Source organism: Hypanus sabinus, chromosome 11 (genome assembly GCF_030144855.1).
Source record: "Hypanus sabinus isolate sHypSab1 chromosome 11, sHypSab1.hap1, whole genome shotgun sequence".
Taxonomy (NCBI): Eukaryota; Metazoa; Chordata; class Chondrichthyes; order Myliobatiformes; family Dasyatidae; genus Hypanus; species Hypanus sabinus.
The window spans coordinates 77373945-77390103 of NC_082716.1; the positions used below are offsets into that span (position 1 = coordinate 77373945).

At 38.2% G+C, this 16159-nt stretch overlaps 1 protein-coding gene and 1 long non-coding RNA gene across 2 annotated transcripts in view; one reads left to right on the forward strand and one right to left on the reverse strand.

Moving 5' to 3' along the window:
- Positions 1–12036, reverse strand: part of tmco1 (transmembrane and coiled-coil domains 1) — a 29845-nt gene extending 17809 nt beyond the window's left edge. The window contains exons 1-5 of the mRNA XM_059984776.1: positions 11855–12036; positions 7787–7864; positions 5326–5385; positions 2265–2311; positions 612–679 (exon numbers count right to left, since the gene is read on the reverse strand). Coding sequence (XP_059840759.1) covers positions 612–679; positions 2265–2311; positions 5326–5385; positions 7787–7864; positions 11855–11924 — 323 coding nt within the window. The 5' untranslated portion in view covers positions 11925–12036. The remainder of the gene's footprint in view (positions 1–611; positions 680–2264; positions 2312–5325; positions 5386–7786; positions 7865–11854) is intronic.
- Positions 12037–12220: 184 nt separating this feature from the next.
- Positions 12221–15874, forward strand: LOC132402142 (uncharacterized). The gene is made up of 2 exons (XR_009514814.1): positions 12221–12941; positions 15532–15874. It is a non-coding gene; the product is annotated as an uncharacterized LOC132402142 (long non-coding RNA).
- The last annotated feature ends 285 nt before the right edge of the window (positions 15875–16159 follow it).

A 16159-nucleotide genomic window follows, 5' to 3' on the forward strand; every position in this document is an offset into this window, starting at 1 on the left:
ATTTCCTCCACTGATGACCATTAGGAACTAATACACAATTCTATCATACTGTAGAGGTATTGGTAGTCTTCCAATTTGTTCTGCGTTTCATTTAAATACATTAATTATTACTCAGTTAAACAGTAGTACATCTTTTTTAATACCTTTTTACTATTTCCATGAAAATTCAGCCTATTGGGGCAGTCACTTAATTGGGCCAAAATGTACTGGTCCTGTTGTGCCTCAATTAACTGGAGTCCACTGTACTTTTAATAAAATGATTACATATTAATAGAATAAATGAAATCTCTCATCTGAAGTTTAGTGAATATCATATGTCGACAAATTGTCTACGAAATTATCAAATCAAGGCAAAGTGATATCAACTGATATTTTGCTACCTAGAGTACTAAAGTTAACTTTGCAAAGGTAGTATTGAGTAACATAAAGAGTAAAGCAGAAACTGACTTCAACAGTTATCTATTATAAAATTCTGCAATGCCAAGGCTGTCTATTCTGAAAAATACACAAATAAAAATCAGTTTCCTGATTCTTAAACAGATTTGTAACAATTTGTTTAACTACAAAAGATTACCAACTCAAAAGCAGGAATTTGCTTTGGGAATACTCACATAGAATTAAACATGCCCATTAAAGCAGTGAAACAGAATCCAATAGCAAACATCGACTTCATTCGGACCTAACAAAAGCATGAAAATTATTAACAAATAATTAAGTAATTTCTAAAGAACTATATATTAGTTTGGAGACTGATTCCATGCTGATTAGATTAATTACAACATTTTTAAAATCTTTTTTTTATTGATTTTCAAATAAAGAATATACAAATTAAAAGAGGAGTTTAACAAGTAGATAATATAAAAGACATATAAACAGCAATAATAAAAACAGAAAGTATATAATGTCAAAATCAAATAAGTAAATATTATGCTGTTATATATACAATGGTCAAAAGGAAACTACAACTCCTCATAGCAATCATAAAAAAAGATTAGAAATTTTATCGATAGAGAAAGAAAAACCCCACTAACTAAACTGAAACAAAAAAAGCAAAAGAAAAAAAGAAAAAAGAAAAAGAAAGATTGGGCAGTCCAATTGAGGATAAACTTAAAAAAAAGAGGAAAAAAAATACATCCTTCCAGTCATCTCCGAACCTTCATGGATAAGGATATTCTCCAAAGGGAATAAAGAAAAATAAATAAATAAAGGTACATTAAATCATGTGAAAATATTGACTTGTTCAAAATCAAAGGATGTATCAAATGTCCAGCTTCTAATTTTCTCCAAGCTTAGACATGACATAATGGAGGAGAGCCAATAGAAAACAGTAGGTGAGTTAGATTCTTTCCAGTGTAACAAAATAGCTCCCCTAGCCGGTAAAGTTGAAAAAGCTATCACATGTTGGGCGGAGCAGACACTTTGCTTGCTTCCTCTGGAAAAATCCCAAAAATTGCTGTGTGGATTAGGTTGAACATCCATATCTATAACTTTAGAGCATAGGTGTCAAACTCAAGGCCCGCGGGCCATATCCGGCCCGGCATACAATTATATCCGGCCCACGAGATCATTTTAGATAGATCTATTATTTTAATTATTAATGGCCCGGCGATATGAAGTCTATGATTGTAAGTTAATACCAATCATAAAAATAATGCTTGCTCAGCAGTCTTCTTCATAAGAAACGGAATTTGTGAAGTGAAACACTTTGTAGTTATAGCAGAGACTGAGACACATGAGAACAGGCTGAAAAAACGGAGGCAATGAAAGCTGCGTTCGCACGCGCCCGACTGATCCGGCCCGCATGAAGCTGCATTTTGCCCAATCCGGCCCGTGACCTAAAATGAGTTTGACACCCCTGCTTTAGATAATATTCTAAATACATCCCTCCACAAATTATTTAAACTTACACATGCCCAAAACATATGGGTTAGAGTAGCCACTTCTGCATTACATCTGTCACAAATAGGGCATATATTGGGAAAAATATGCGCCAATTTATCTTTGGACATATGGGCCCTACAACTTTTATATGGAAAATGCTTCTGTTTAAATTACAACATGGAATATAATCTCAAAGAGTCCTTGCTGTATTTCTTTCATTACGATTCATTGTTACAGTTTCCAGTGTTAATAAAGCACAATTAAACAAACAAAATGTATAATTAGCAGATTGTGCAGATGGATATTCTCCAAAATGAAATGGTTACATTTTCTATGAACCAACATAATCTGTATGTTGTCATTTGAAAGTGAAATGAACTTACCATGGAAAGATCCCGATTATTATTTTTTAGTTTTTCTTCTTGTCTTTCTGAAAATAATATCAAAAAGGATAGGGTCATATATAAATTCCTGCATATTTCCATTTTGTCTATTACACCCAATGGCCACTTCAGTAGGAACACCTGCTCATTAATGCAAATATGTAATCAGCCAATCATGTGACAGAAACTCAATGCATAACAGCCTGCAGACATGGTCAAAAGATTCATTTGTTGTTCAGACCAAAGATGAGAATGGTAAAGAAATGTGATCTAAGTGACTTTGACTGTGAAATGATTGTTGATGACAGACTGGGTGATACAGTATCTCAGAAATGGCAGATCTCTTGGGATTTCACATGTAAAAGTCTCTCAAGTTTACAAAGAATGGTGTGGAAAAACAAAAGAAAGCATCCAGTGGGCAACAGTTCTGTACCGTATAGCCTACATTATAATAAGGGACTACTTTATGTTTTAGTAATACATCGTTGCATGCGCTATTAGGTGCATATTGATCTGTACATGTGTGTCAAGTTCGGACTCTACCAGCAAAAGAACTATGAAACTTTGTTCCCGTCTCCAACATTCTTATTAATAACATAGCTGTGTAACCAGGCCATGTACACAACAAATTGGTGATGAGAATTATGAACCTACATCTTATCGGAACGCCGTGTTTTAGTTGATAACAACACTCGGAGAAGAGAGAGAAGGGAGATGAAAAGGAGCAACATGGCATCTAGACAGAGTGCCCTTGTGGCGCTAGCAAAAAGTACACACGAATCAAGTGGAACGTGCAGTGACTGCAAGGAGCTAGCTAAAAAAAAGAAAACAGGGAAAAATGGGGCTAAATTAACATAACAAAGATGGTGATCAGATGAGCATTCGATAGAAGTATTGAAAACTGGGTAACTTACATTGAATGAGTGGAGTTATATTGTGATGCTAACTGTGTTAATAATGAAAAGAAAGCCAGCATCTTACTGAGGCTATGTCCACACTACGCCGGATAAATCCGTAACCGAAGCTTTTTCTCTTCGTTATTACCCTTTGTCCACAATAAAATGGCTTTTTCATCCCCCGAAACTGGAGCTTTTCAGAAACGCTCTCCAAAGTGTGTATTTTTGAAAACGCCAGATTGGCCGGATCAGTGTGGATGGAGTAACCAGACTTCAGAGACTTCTGAAAACGCTGTCAGACAGCAGCGCGCTATTTCATTGTTTTCTTGAACGCAACCTAACAATTTCAGAACAAACAGCAACAAAACTGACGCCAGAAGAGTTAGAAATGTACTCACCAAATACTTTGACCCATAACTTACTGAATAAATAAGTATACTCACTTTGCCCTGTTTTCTGTCCTTGCTCGTATGAAGGTGGTTTACCTATTTATGCAAGAACTTCTCTGACAATAGATGTGTAACAGCCTAACGCAACATTGTATGGAAATATAAGATAACACTGATGCAGACATGTTTTATACATTTAACAAGGTGCTTTATTAATGCAACAGAATTAGTCAGTTTTTCAATGTTCGTTGTCAGCCAGGTCAATCTGTCTGTGAACTCCCTGTCAGTTGCCTCTATATGCTCCAGTATTTGTTTTTTTTTTAACTTTTAAGTTCTCCTGTGCGAAAGCTAACAGCTGTCCATCGTTTTAAGCTTTTCTAGTCTGTAACTACACAAACCCGCACTTTTATGGCAAGATTCGACACCAAACATGTCGCTTGTTTTCAGTAGATGTGTCCTGCGCATGCGCAGGAGGAGGAGATTCGCCGTAATCACTGTTTCAATGCGGATAGAGATATTTTTTAAAACGCATAGTGTGGATGCCTATCGATTTTACATGAAACCAGCATTTTCAAAATTATCTGGTCTAGTGTGGACTCAGTGTTACATGAGTAAAAACATAAGGGCGGCTACAGAGCTTGTTAACCCCTGAAAAGCCAGCTGACAAAACATTCAAGCAAATAATGTAGACAATCTCCAACAGCATTTAAACCCCAAACCACTGGTCATTGCTGAAAGATTTAAATTTCACAAACAGAATCAGAGCAAAAATGAAAGCATTTCTGAATATTGTGCTGAATTGTGCAAATTATCAGAAAATTGTCAATTTGGAGCAGGTCTATCAGATGCATTGAGGGACAGGTTATTGTGTGGCATGCACTGTGAAACCACACAGAAGCTCCTGTGTGAAAAAGACCTTACATTAGAGAAGGCACTGAACATTGCAAAATCCTTGGAAACAGCAGCATGGGGTGCTTTGGAGATACAACAAAAATTTCTGGAATATGCTACAAATATAATGTCAGTGAACAGAAATGAAGGAAAGAAATGTTACCATTGTAGGAACAATGTCACATGATCCTGAGGACTGTTGGTTTAAAGACAAAGAATGCAGAAACTGTGGCAAACAGGGCTACATATGCAAAGCTAGTAAACATATTTGTTTAGCATAGTGCCCAGCAAAAAAAAAGTTGATACACTATTAAAATAAAAGGGGAGGAGTGTACTGTATAGCCTACATTATAATAAGGGACTACTTTATGTTTTAGTAACATGTCGTCGCATGCGCCATTAAGCGCATATTGATCTGTACGTGTGTGTCAGGTTCGGACTCTACCAGTAAAAGAACCATGAAACTTAGTTTCTGTCTCCAGCGTTTTTACTAATAGCATAGTTGTGTAACCAGGCCACATACACAACAAGTTCCATGGGTGAAATGCCTTGTTAACGAGAGAGATCTGCAGAGAAATGGCCACATTGATTCAAGTTGACAGGAAGGCAACCATAACTCAAATAACCATGTGTTACAACAGTGGTGTGAAGAAGAGCATCTCTAAAATGCACAACACCTTACAGCACAGCACTGATATCCTCCAATTTAGGATAGAAACTGCCTGCTGTACAACCCCACTGAAAACAATCTGGAGGAACAGTCACTCACAGAATAGTAAGAAGACAAACTAATTTTCTTTGTTTGTGAAATTTCTCATATTTTGAATTGTAAGAAAATTCTTTAAAAGTGAAACTATCACCTTGAGATACTGTGCTGATAATTACCTATTTTTTTCTTTTGTTGCCTCCCTGCAGATTCTGTAATAGATTCTTTCTTCTTTTCTACTGTTGAGAAAGAAAATAATAAAACAAATCATAATCACCAGAAATTGAATTAAGTGGACAACAAACTACCCCCATTATGTTCCTATTTAATACTAATATCCATGCAGCGTTAATTGACAAGATAATATTCATATTGCACAAATACAAAATTAAAAAGTCAATTTCCTAAAACTTACAAAGAAACATGTTATTAACTCCTTCACCATTAATTTTAGGATTGCTCTGAGTAAGAATGGAATTAAATTCACCATTTCAACAATATACCTACAAAAGCAAGGCTGAGATTGAAAACTTGTTATTATTTGGTTTTATTATTAGTTGGTTTATTATTGTCACATGCACCAAGATACAGAGAAAAACTTTGTTTTGCAAGGCATTTATTTATTGATCAAGACATAGGGTGGAGTAGATCCTTCCAGCCCATTGCACCACGCCACCTTGCAATCGTCGATTTAATCCTAGCCTCATCACTGGACTATTTACAATGACCAATTAACTTACTGACCAGTACGTCTTTGGACCGTGAGGGGAAACCGGAGCACCTGGAAGAAACCCATTCAGTCATGGGGAGAACGTACAAACTCCTTATAGGTGTGGGGGGGGGGGGGGGGAACGTGTATAAAAATCATTTCAGAACACAAGTACTCTAAGGTAGTACAAGGGAAAAACAATAGCTAAATGCAAAATGCATTGGTACATACAAAGTGCAGAGCATGTAGACCATTAGGTGCAATGATCAGGTAAATTGTGAGGTCAAGTGTTTATGTCATATCTTCACTATTTAAAGTCTCTATCATGCATGATTTAAGCAAACTGCGTTTTACCTGAGAATTTTACATTTTAATAGTTTATTTGATGGGTACCCCTGTTAATGAATATGCCTTGAATTAGCAGTGCATTGCAGCTGTGAATAATTTATGGGATGAACTGTGGCAATTCATTTCAGCAGCATTTCTCTCATGAATATTACCATCCAGAGAATGCCTGGACCAACAATGGCGTGAGAAAACTATCAGCTTCCAAGTTCCTCAGAAGCCTTTAAAAACAGTGATACTTCAAGTGACACCACTAGTGATGCCACTTCTGGCACTACATAGAGTAACATAGAGGGCAGTAATTCAAGACATCCTGGTGCCACTTTCTCAGAATAAAAAATACCAAGAACTAGGGTTGCACAGCTAGAAGGACTGCTGCCTCCAACTTTCAAAGACCCTGGCTGTTCAATTCTGACCCTGAGGAACTGGGGTGGGGGGGAGGGGAGGAAGGTCATGTGAAATGTTAACAGAAACATAGAGAGAATAGAATGGGATTGTATAGGCTTAGTGTGAATGGATGGCTGAAAAATTTTTACTTCTTAAACCGACTTTACAGATTCATTTTAACAAAGTATGCTAGACCACATATAACTGCAGAATTAACTAAATACTGAACATTAAACATTTAACTAAACATTAAATATGATATAAGCACTTAGAATTTTACTCGTCAGCCCTCATGTAGAGTGATGCTATGATGAAATTAGTTGAACAAAACAGTTAGCACATTGTACATTAGCTGTTGCAAAGTGCCCAGCATTAAACGTACCTGCTTGTACCTACAAACACAACAGCACTGAATATCCAATGCTCAGCAATGCTATCAGGGTGACACAGAGCAAAGATTACCAACTAGGCTTCAGGAAGAAAAACTGGGAAGTAACATTAGGTATGAGATACAGGAAATGATGAATCTATCATTTCCTGCAAAAACAGGAAATGATGAATCTATCATTTCCTGCAAAAAACATATACATATACATTTATAAAAATGTAGTTAAGCGCAGCACAGCTGATTTTGAACTGGCTAGTTCTGATGACAGAGCATAAATCTAGAATATTAATTTATTTTCCCTTGACCATCTACTTAATTTGCTGGATATTTCCAGCATTATCTTTTATTTCCAATTTCCAGTAATTTTTTCCTCCCCTCTATCTTTCGTCTCCAATAAATTCTGATGCCAGGATTCGACCCAGAACATTGACAACTTCCCATAGATGTTGCTTGACCCACATTTCTCCTCAGATCATCGCTTGTAGCTCCAGGTTCCAGCATCTGCAGCCTCCTCCAGCACCTACTTGTATCATTTTTCAAACCGATCAATTACAATTGACAAGCCTTCACCATCTCTTTCAGACCACCGTTACTGCATCACAATCTCTGAGTTATTTAATTAGACTTTTGCTCTCTCTACCCACTCATCTGCAATTTAAAACATTTTTATTTCTAACTTTTCCTAACTCCAAATAAAAGCATCTGATTGAAGAATCACCTCAATTAAGAAGTTATTCTCTTTCTCGTATCTATGCTGCTTAACCTGCTGTATATTCCCAGCATTTTCTATTTTTTATTGTTTAATACTTACACTTCTTGCTCTGTTTTTCCACTTCAGCTTTTAGCCGTTTGTATTTGTCAGTTCTGTACACCAGCACCCACGTGATGCCTGTAAATAAAAGGTGAACACATGTTTTATTTTTTTCTTCCTCTACAGGGTACATCAAAGACAATTCAAAAATGCCACAGTTATTAAACTGAAGAGCCAACAATATGTAAGAGTAACTTATACTGTTACATAAAAGCAACTATTGTGGTTCAGGGACCAGGCAAAGGCTACTGATTCACCCGGCTTTTAAAGTTTTTCCGAGGGTTCAGTGAATAGCTCTGATATCATGCAGAGTCACAAAGCACTGAAATTCCCCTCTTGGAGTCTTAGAAAACTACAGCATGGAGATAGGCCCTCTTGTAGTCCATGCCAAACTGTAATTCCGGCTAATCCCACTGACCTATACCTAGACCAGGGGTCAGCAACCTTTACCACTGAAAGAGCCACTTGGACCCGTTTCCCACAGAAAAGAAAACACTGGGAGCTGCAAAACCCGTTTGACATTTAAAATGAAATAACACTGCATACAACGTATTTTTGCCTTTATGCTATGTATAAACAAACTATAATGTGTTGCATTTATGAAATTGATGAACTCCTGCAGAGAAAACGAAATTACATTTCTGCATGCAACAAAAACATTTTGAACTCCGAAAAAAAGACGTTGGGTTGAAGGTTACTTTTAAGTAAAATACTCAATGTCTATTTGAGTCCATCTTGTATTTATGAAAAACGCTGAACTTAAATTTTCCGCCAGCAGCAAACCAAAAATAACGTCAGCCAGCTGTCAACCTGAAAAATAAAAGGACTATTTCAATGAACAATGAAAAAATATGAATATACGTAAAACAATAGGCAATTAAAATATTTATCATACTTGGTTAATTGGATTTCTGCTCCTGGACCTCAGCGCACAGCGTCTGCACATTAGGGCTGTATGACGTCACCTTCATCTTTACACTGGATCGCAAGCTGTCATCTGTGAGGCGTGCGCGATGTTTGTTTTTAATAAAAGTTCATGTTGGAGAACACCTGCTCACATGCATATGTGGATCCAAAGATCCACAGGACTCCAAGCGCATACGTTTTAATGTTTACATAAATGTCGGGGATAGCATTCTATGTTTCAAACAGAAGTTTGTCCGGTTTGAGGAGGTTTTAAATATCACTCCATTTGTGTTTCTGAGCAAGAACGGCCTTCTGACGGGCAACATCTTCAAGGTCTGCTGTCAAGCGTCTAAACTTGGACACCCATATGTCTTCGTCGGCTATGTCGGCCAGTTCCATCTCAAGATCAGGTTTACTCACACCTGCCAATGCAGTCGTATTCAGTAGAGATGAATCAATGCTTAGGGGAGTGACCGGGAAGGATAATGTGTTTTTTTTCCTCTCTGAACTCACAGAAGCGTTTCCCAAACGATGTTTGCATTGCGATGATTGCAGAATGTAAATACTCCGAATTTATCATGTCGTGACCTTGTTTGAACTCTCTCAAATTGGGGAAGTGAGACAAAGTGCCTTTCTGTCAATCTCTGGAAAGCACTGTCAACTTGCGCTCGAATGCCAAAACATCCTTCATCATGTGTAGGGCTGTACGTCCTTTCCCCTGAAGAGCTGTGTTCAGCGTGTTCAGGTGCGCTGTCATGTCTACCATGAAGTGTAGCTTTTCCAGCCCTTTGCTGCCCAGGAAAGTTTTCACTTCTTCCAGACACGCGACAAAGCGTTTCAGCACCTCCCCTCTGGACAGCCACCGGACTTTGTTGTGCAGCAGGAGATCAGAATATGCGCTTTCCAGCTCGTCCAGTAACTAACGGAATTGACGGTGATTTAAACTTTTTGCCATTATTTTATTGACAATCTGAATGACAACATCCATTACTTCTGTGCATTCCGGAGGAAATGTTTGAGCGCACAGTGCCTCTTGGTGCAAGATGCAGTGAAAAATCAGCAGCTTTCTGTCCAGCGACTTCTGCAGTAAAGCCACAATTCCCTTGTGCGTTCCCGTCATATTCGGTGCCCCATCAGTAGCTACTGACACCAGGTGGGTAGTCTTTATTCCTTTGGCTCTTAAACAATTCAAGACAGCCTCACAGATGTCCTCCCCCCGTGTTTGGTCTTTTAGAGGTATCAACTCAATCAGTTCTTCCTGTGGCCCGGCAGAGTTTACATACCGGCAGAACAACGCTATTTGTTCAATATCACCTTTGTCTTTAGACTCGTCACAGGCAATCGAGTAGGCCACAGCTGAATTGATGTCTTTAATTTGCTGTCTTGTGATGTCTTCAGCCATTTTTATGGTTCTGTCTTTGACAGTCTTTGCAGAGAGGGGCATATCCCTGATTTTCTGCACAATTTCACTCTTGTTTTTAAAGTCCGTGAATAGATGTTCTGAAATCTTAATGAAAGATTCTTTTATATATTCACCATCTGTAAACTGCTTCCCGTGCCTGACTATTTCCTGAGCGGCAATATAACTAGTGTATGTCGTTGGTTTTCCGGACTTCGTCCATTGCTTGAAATGATTTTTGCTCAGATCAACCTTCCGCATCAGTTCCGAAACGGCTTTTTTTCTCTCATCTCCATCCGGATATTTTTGAGCAAAGGCTGCGTGTTTATTCTGGAAATGCCTTGCAACATTTGACTTTTTGTTGTTTGCTAGTTTCTCATTGCATATTAAGCATTCCGGTAAACCAGTCTCGTCAACAGTGAAAGCAAATGAATCCGTCCACGTATCATTAAACATTCTGTTTTCTTCAGTCACTTTTCTTTTTTTAGAATTCTCCATAGTTGGCCTACCTTGGATCGAAAAATTAAAGAAATCGCGCACTGACGGGTGTCAGGTATTGGCAGTGGTGACGTATATTAATAGCGATAAAAACACGTTGTAGCGGTGTGCTCACGCAGTCAGTAAACTGCAGTCGAATAACTTTATTCGAACTAAACAGCCTTGCTTTTAAGCCTCCCTCAACCTGGCCCCCATGGGCGCGGATGCTGCAAAAGACAAGTACTCACAAACCCCCGTAGGCTATCTCCCTTAGCCTGAACGCTGGCTAATTGTGAGCCGGTTCCAATGTGCCAGGAAATGGGTCGCCACAACGTCTTATTTAGATTGTACAAGATCACCATAATCTTCAAATTTAGAATTACATTTCAAGAACTAACAAACTAACATAAAATACATTTTAATTAAATACTGACCAATTATTTCCCAAAGCAACAGGGAGCAGCAACACTGAGGTAAAAGAGCTGCATGTGGCTCCGGAGCCGCGGGTTGCCGACCCCTGACCTAGACCATAGCCCGCCATACCTCTCCTATCCATATCCAAGCTTCTCTTAAATGTTGCAATCAAATACATAGTCACCATTTCCACCAGCAGCTCATTCCATAATCACACTGGGTGAAGAAGTTCCTAAACATATTCTCCTTAACCTATGACCTTTAGGTCTAGTCTCATCCAACTTCAGTGGAAAAAAACCTGCTTGCATTTACCCTATCTATACCCCTCATAATTTTGTATACCTCTATCAAATCTCCCCTCATTCTCTTATGCTTCAGGGGGGAAAATCCTAAACTATTCAACCTTTCCTAATAACTCAGGTCCTCAAGTCGAGGCAACAGACTTGCCTCCATTGTGTTTATTTATTTACCCATTTAAACAAATTTAAATAACGGATTATTAAAGATTCTCTTGGTTTCCTTGTCAGTGGCACAACATTGCTTGGGTTATCCTCTCCCACTCCTATCCATTATTAAAAACATTTGATTTCCAAACCTCTCCTTTTGTTCCAATAAATGGTCATTAACTTTATTTATTCATTTTTTCTATGATGACCTCTTGAAATGCCCAAACCAGAAATTCCCTTCTTTGATAAATATGTCCAGCTGTTCCATAGACTTCGAAAACCTCTGAATTTGCGCATAAGTAGGAAAAACATTTACTGCATTACAAATATTTCAAGTTTCCGCACAACACCTGAGAGCATTCAGCCGCTCTCCGCTCCGCTCCCCCATTACAGACAGCGCTGGTCGCCAGCACGAAGGCCACTCACCTTCCGCCAGGAGCGCGGTGCAGACCGAGATGAAGACGATCAGGATGGTGTCAGCGCACATCGTGCTCATGGTGGCCGCGGACGGTGAACCGGTCACTCGGGTGCAAGGACAAAACCCGGGTCAGACGCAGCGATGCCGGCAACGGGCCCGCGCCGCGGTGGCTCATGGGAGGAAGGGCGTAAACTATTGTCCGGTTTAACTACTTTGTTTTATTCTTCTGTATGCACTACGAACCCCTGTATTCCTATGGATATCTGAAAATTATTTTAACCAGCTTGTTTTTGGTGGACGTTAACGTGCGCGGGACGGCGCACGCGGGTCAGCCATTATTCCCTGTTTGGATAAAATGGCGGTGTTAGGTAGTTGTTGGGATATTTGGCTTATTTCAATAGGAACTGTTACTGCAAATATTCAGCAGGGTAGGGAGCGTTAGAGAAGGCGGCATAACAGTTGATGATTCAGACCGTATGATGGCCCCTTCCTTTACTCTTTGCTGTGTAGCAAGCGTCAATAATGGGTGTTTGATTTCTGTGAAGATCACTCGGCCTATGGGGAGTAAAACTGCGATTGTTTCTCTCCATTATCGCCACTACACACATCATTTTAAAAAAATCCCTGCGTTCTGCTGCTTGATTTCCATGAATCAAAGTGGTATGGGGGGGGGGGGGGACTTGAATGAGTACTGTAATGTCCAGTGAACGAGCAGCATTTAAATTTAAAAGCATAACTACCCTAGTCAAAAAACTCATGATCCTCCGAACAGAATGAAGTCACAAGTCATATACCGAAGCCTCGTGGTTAGGGGAATTTGAAATCAAAAGTTCACTTTTGGGGCAATTCTAGCCAGTTAAGTACTGTAATAGAGTTACAAAAATTCACGAGGTAGTCCTTTAACATCAAAACTGAAGTCTTGAACGCCAAGATAGTATGAGGGAATTGAGCAACATGTGTAATGGCTCTCTGATCAAGCTTTTGTCCCACAGAGGGCGGAAAAAAATAACTAGGCGCGTGTTTTTCAGAAATTTAGGTACAGAACACTATGTTTAAAAAAACAAGGAGTGCTGATGAAAATCTTCAGACTGTAAGGTACGTGTCCATACTTGAACAAGGGCAATGGTCAGTTGTTTATCAGAATTTATTTCTAGTTAGATTAAAATCAATTTATCAATGTATTTTGGCTGTTATTTATGTGTTACTATGTTCCTGTAATAAGCATATCTTAAATTATGTATAGAAAACTTTCTGAGAATACATATTTCCTACATAATAAAGATTGCATTCATTTAATTGTATTTACTAGTTGAGAATGATTTCATTAAGTAAGTTTATATAATAGTGTTTCATTTAACACTAAATAATTCACGGTACAGTACTTAACTCGCTAGATTTGCCTCAAAATTCTCAGGTGAACTTTTGCTTTCAAATCCCCCTAAGCACAAGGTTTTGTCATATAAGCTGTGACTTCATTTTGTTCATTGAAGATCATGTTTTTTTAACTAGGGTAGTTACGTTTCCCCATTTTATGCATTGCTATGCCAAGAACAACATAATGACAAAATTATCCTCCCATCTCTTCACCACAGCTTCTAAACAGAGCCCTTTGTACACCACTTTAGAATTTTGACATTCATGCACTAATCATTCTCGTGCACATTTAGGAAGAAATAGGATATTTCCATTTAATAGGCTGTTGCACATGATGTTTTGTTTGGAGTCACCAGAGGAATTTTTACCCACTGATCCAGTATTGTAGTGTACAAATCTATTACGATATGACTTGTGTTCTCTGTCTTATACTGCAATGTAGTTGACGCCATGTTGAACGTTTGCTGAGTGCAATATGTATGTACTTAGTGGGCATCCTTGCCATTATATACTTTCTGTGTACTGTCAGCATTTCACATATACTGAGACCACCCACAAAATAAACATTTCATCTGTTAGTAAATTGACATTTAATTAGGTATTATCACAAGCATGAGCGTCACAAAAGCATTTGTTGCTTATCCAGATGTTTAGTAAACTACTTGAACAATACTTTCGATTTTTTTTCCATTATTTCCTTCACAAAGTGATAGGAGTTACAAGTTCATGGGATCAGTGGCTTGATTGTAAAGATTATTTTTCTCCTCTACTGCTCAACCTACTGGTTGAACCTCTGCCTCCTGCTTTGTGTATGAATGTGAAGAGATGGAACATAAACATAATCTAAGGTTATTTTTCTTCCAACTTTCTCCTCATAAGCTATTCATTTTTGTTCTGATTACACACAACGGTATCTTTTGAAATTGAAAGCGGCACATTGTATGAATCCTTTTTTGTCATGGTGCCATGCATGAGGCCATTGTACTGCTGATTATGGAACTTCATAGTTAATTAGCCATGATGTAATTGACGACAGGATAGGCTGGAGGATCTGAATGACCTCTTCCTGTTACTGATGTTTTAATGAAGCAATGTCCTTAGCCATCCTGAATTGCAGAACTCTTATGAGTCGGGGACAAACCTAACAGTTGCCAGATGATACTGCCAAGAAAAATTGAAGATAAGACCATAAGATATAGGAGCGGAAGTAGGCCATTCAGCCGATCAAGTCTGCTCTGTCATTCAATCATGGGCTGATCTAATTCATACCCACTCCCCTGCCTTCTCCCTATACCCTTTTATGCCCTGGCTAATCAAGCACCTATCTATCTCTGCCTTAAATATACCCAATGACTCAGCCTCCACAGCCTCTCGTGGCAACAAATTCCACAGATTTTCCACCCTCTGACTAAAGTAATTTCTCGGCATCTCTGTTCTAAATGGACATCCTTCAATCCTGAAGCTATGCCCTCTTGTCCTAGACTCCCCTACCATGGGAAATAATTTTGCCATATCTAATCTGTTCTGGCCTTTTAACTTTTGGAATGTTCCTATGAGATTCCCTCCTCATTCTTCTGAACTCCAGGGAATACAGCCCAAGAGCTGCCAGACATTCCTCATAAGGTAGCCCTTTCATTCCTGATATCATTCTCGTGAATCTTCTCTGAACCCTCTCTGATGTCAGTATATCCTGTCTAAAATAAGGAGCCCAAGATTGGTTGTATTATTTTGATAAATTCAAGCTTTTAACATATGAGCAAAGATGTTGGGCCAAATTAGACCGATTCCCTTTGTTTTACAAAGAAATGAGTTTGCATCATCACTGAAAGTACCAGATCAATATGGGTTTTTTGACAGCATAATGAAAAACAGCCCTAAATGCTGGCAATAAATGACAAAAGTCAATCTTTCTTTTCTATGGTAAAAATGCAAGCACTTTATATTTGGACATAATTTTGTCCTAAGAGGTGATTTGCTTGCCAGTTAATATGTTTGAACAGAAGCACAAGATAAAATGCCCACCTTCTCTGCAGACTTTAAAATTTCTGAGAGCTTAATTTCAGGGTGGTCAAATTATATAGGTCGCATTGATATACGTTGCAAAATATATATACTGAAATAAATATTTTAAATATATTACACCACCACTAGTGATGTTTATTTTTTTTGTACTAGCATATATATGCATTTATAAAGAAGGCACAACAATGTCTTCACTTTCTTAGAAGGATAATGATATTTGGCATATCATTGAATACTCTATAAACTTCTTTAGATGTACTATTGAAAGTATCCTAATTGTTTGCATTAGGCCTGATACAGCAATTCAAATGTAAGAAGCTTCAGAGAAGAATACACTCTGGTCAATATGTCACAAGCACTGTCTTCCTCACCATCAGCAGTATCTAAATGAGGCAATGACTCAAAAAGGCAACATCAAAGATCCCCATCATCTGAGTCATGCATTCCTTGCAGCTACCGTTATGCAGCAGGTGCAGAAGCCTGAACACCTACATGCCAGGTTCAAGAACAGCTACTTCTTTCCAACTATTTGGTTCTTGGACCAACCAGTAAAGCTGAATCACTATCACTAGAGTACAGCAACATTTGACCATTTTATTCACTTTGCAATAAAATTGATTCTTTTTGTTCTAGTTCGGTTTTGTTCTTAAGAAAATAAGCTTGAGTTTGTCTATACTGTGTGTATATATAAGGTTCAGAAGGACAATATATTGGATTTTCTATTGGGTCTATTTACATCTTCAATCATCCTCAATACTATTACTATATTTTTTTTCTTAAACTTTTTCTTTATTGAGTTCCGTATCATGCCTGCTTTGTAAGCTATGGCAAGGACATATTCAAACTCATACTAGATAATTTATTAATTCTGAGAAGATTAAGAAAGCCATATAGATGATCAAATTCTGCACTAAGCC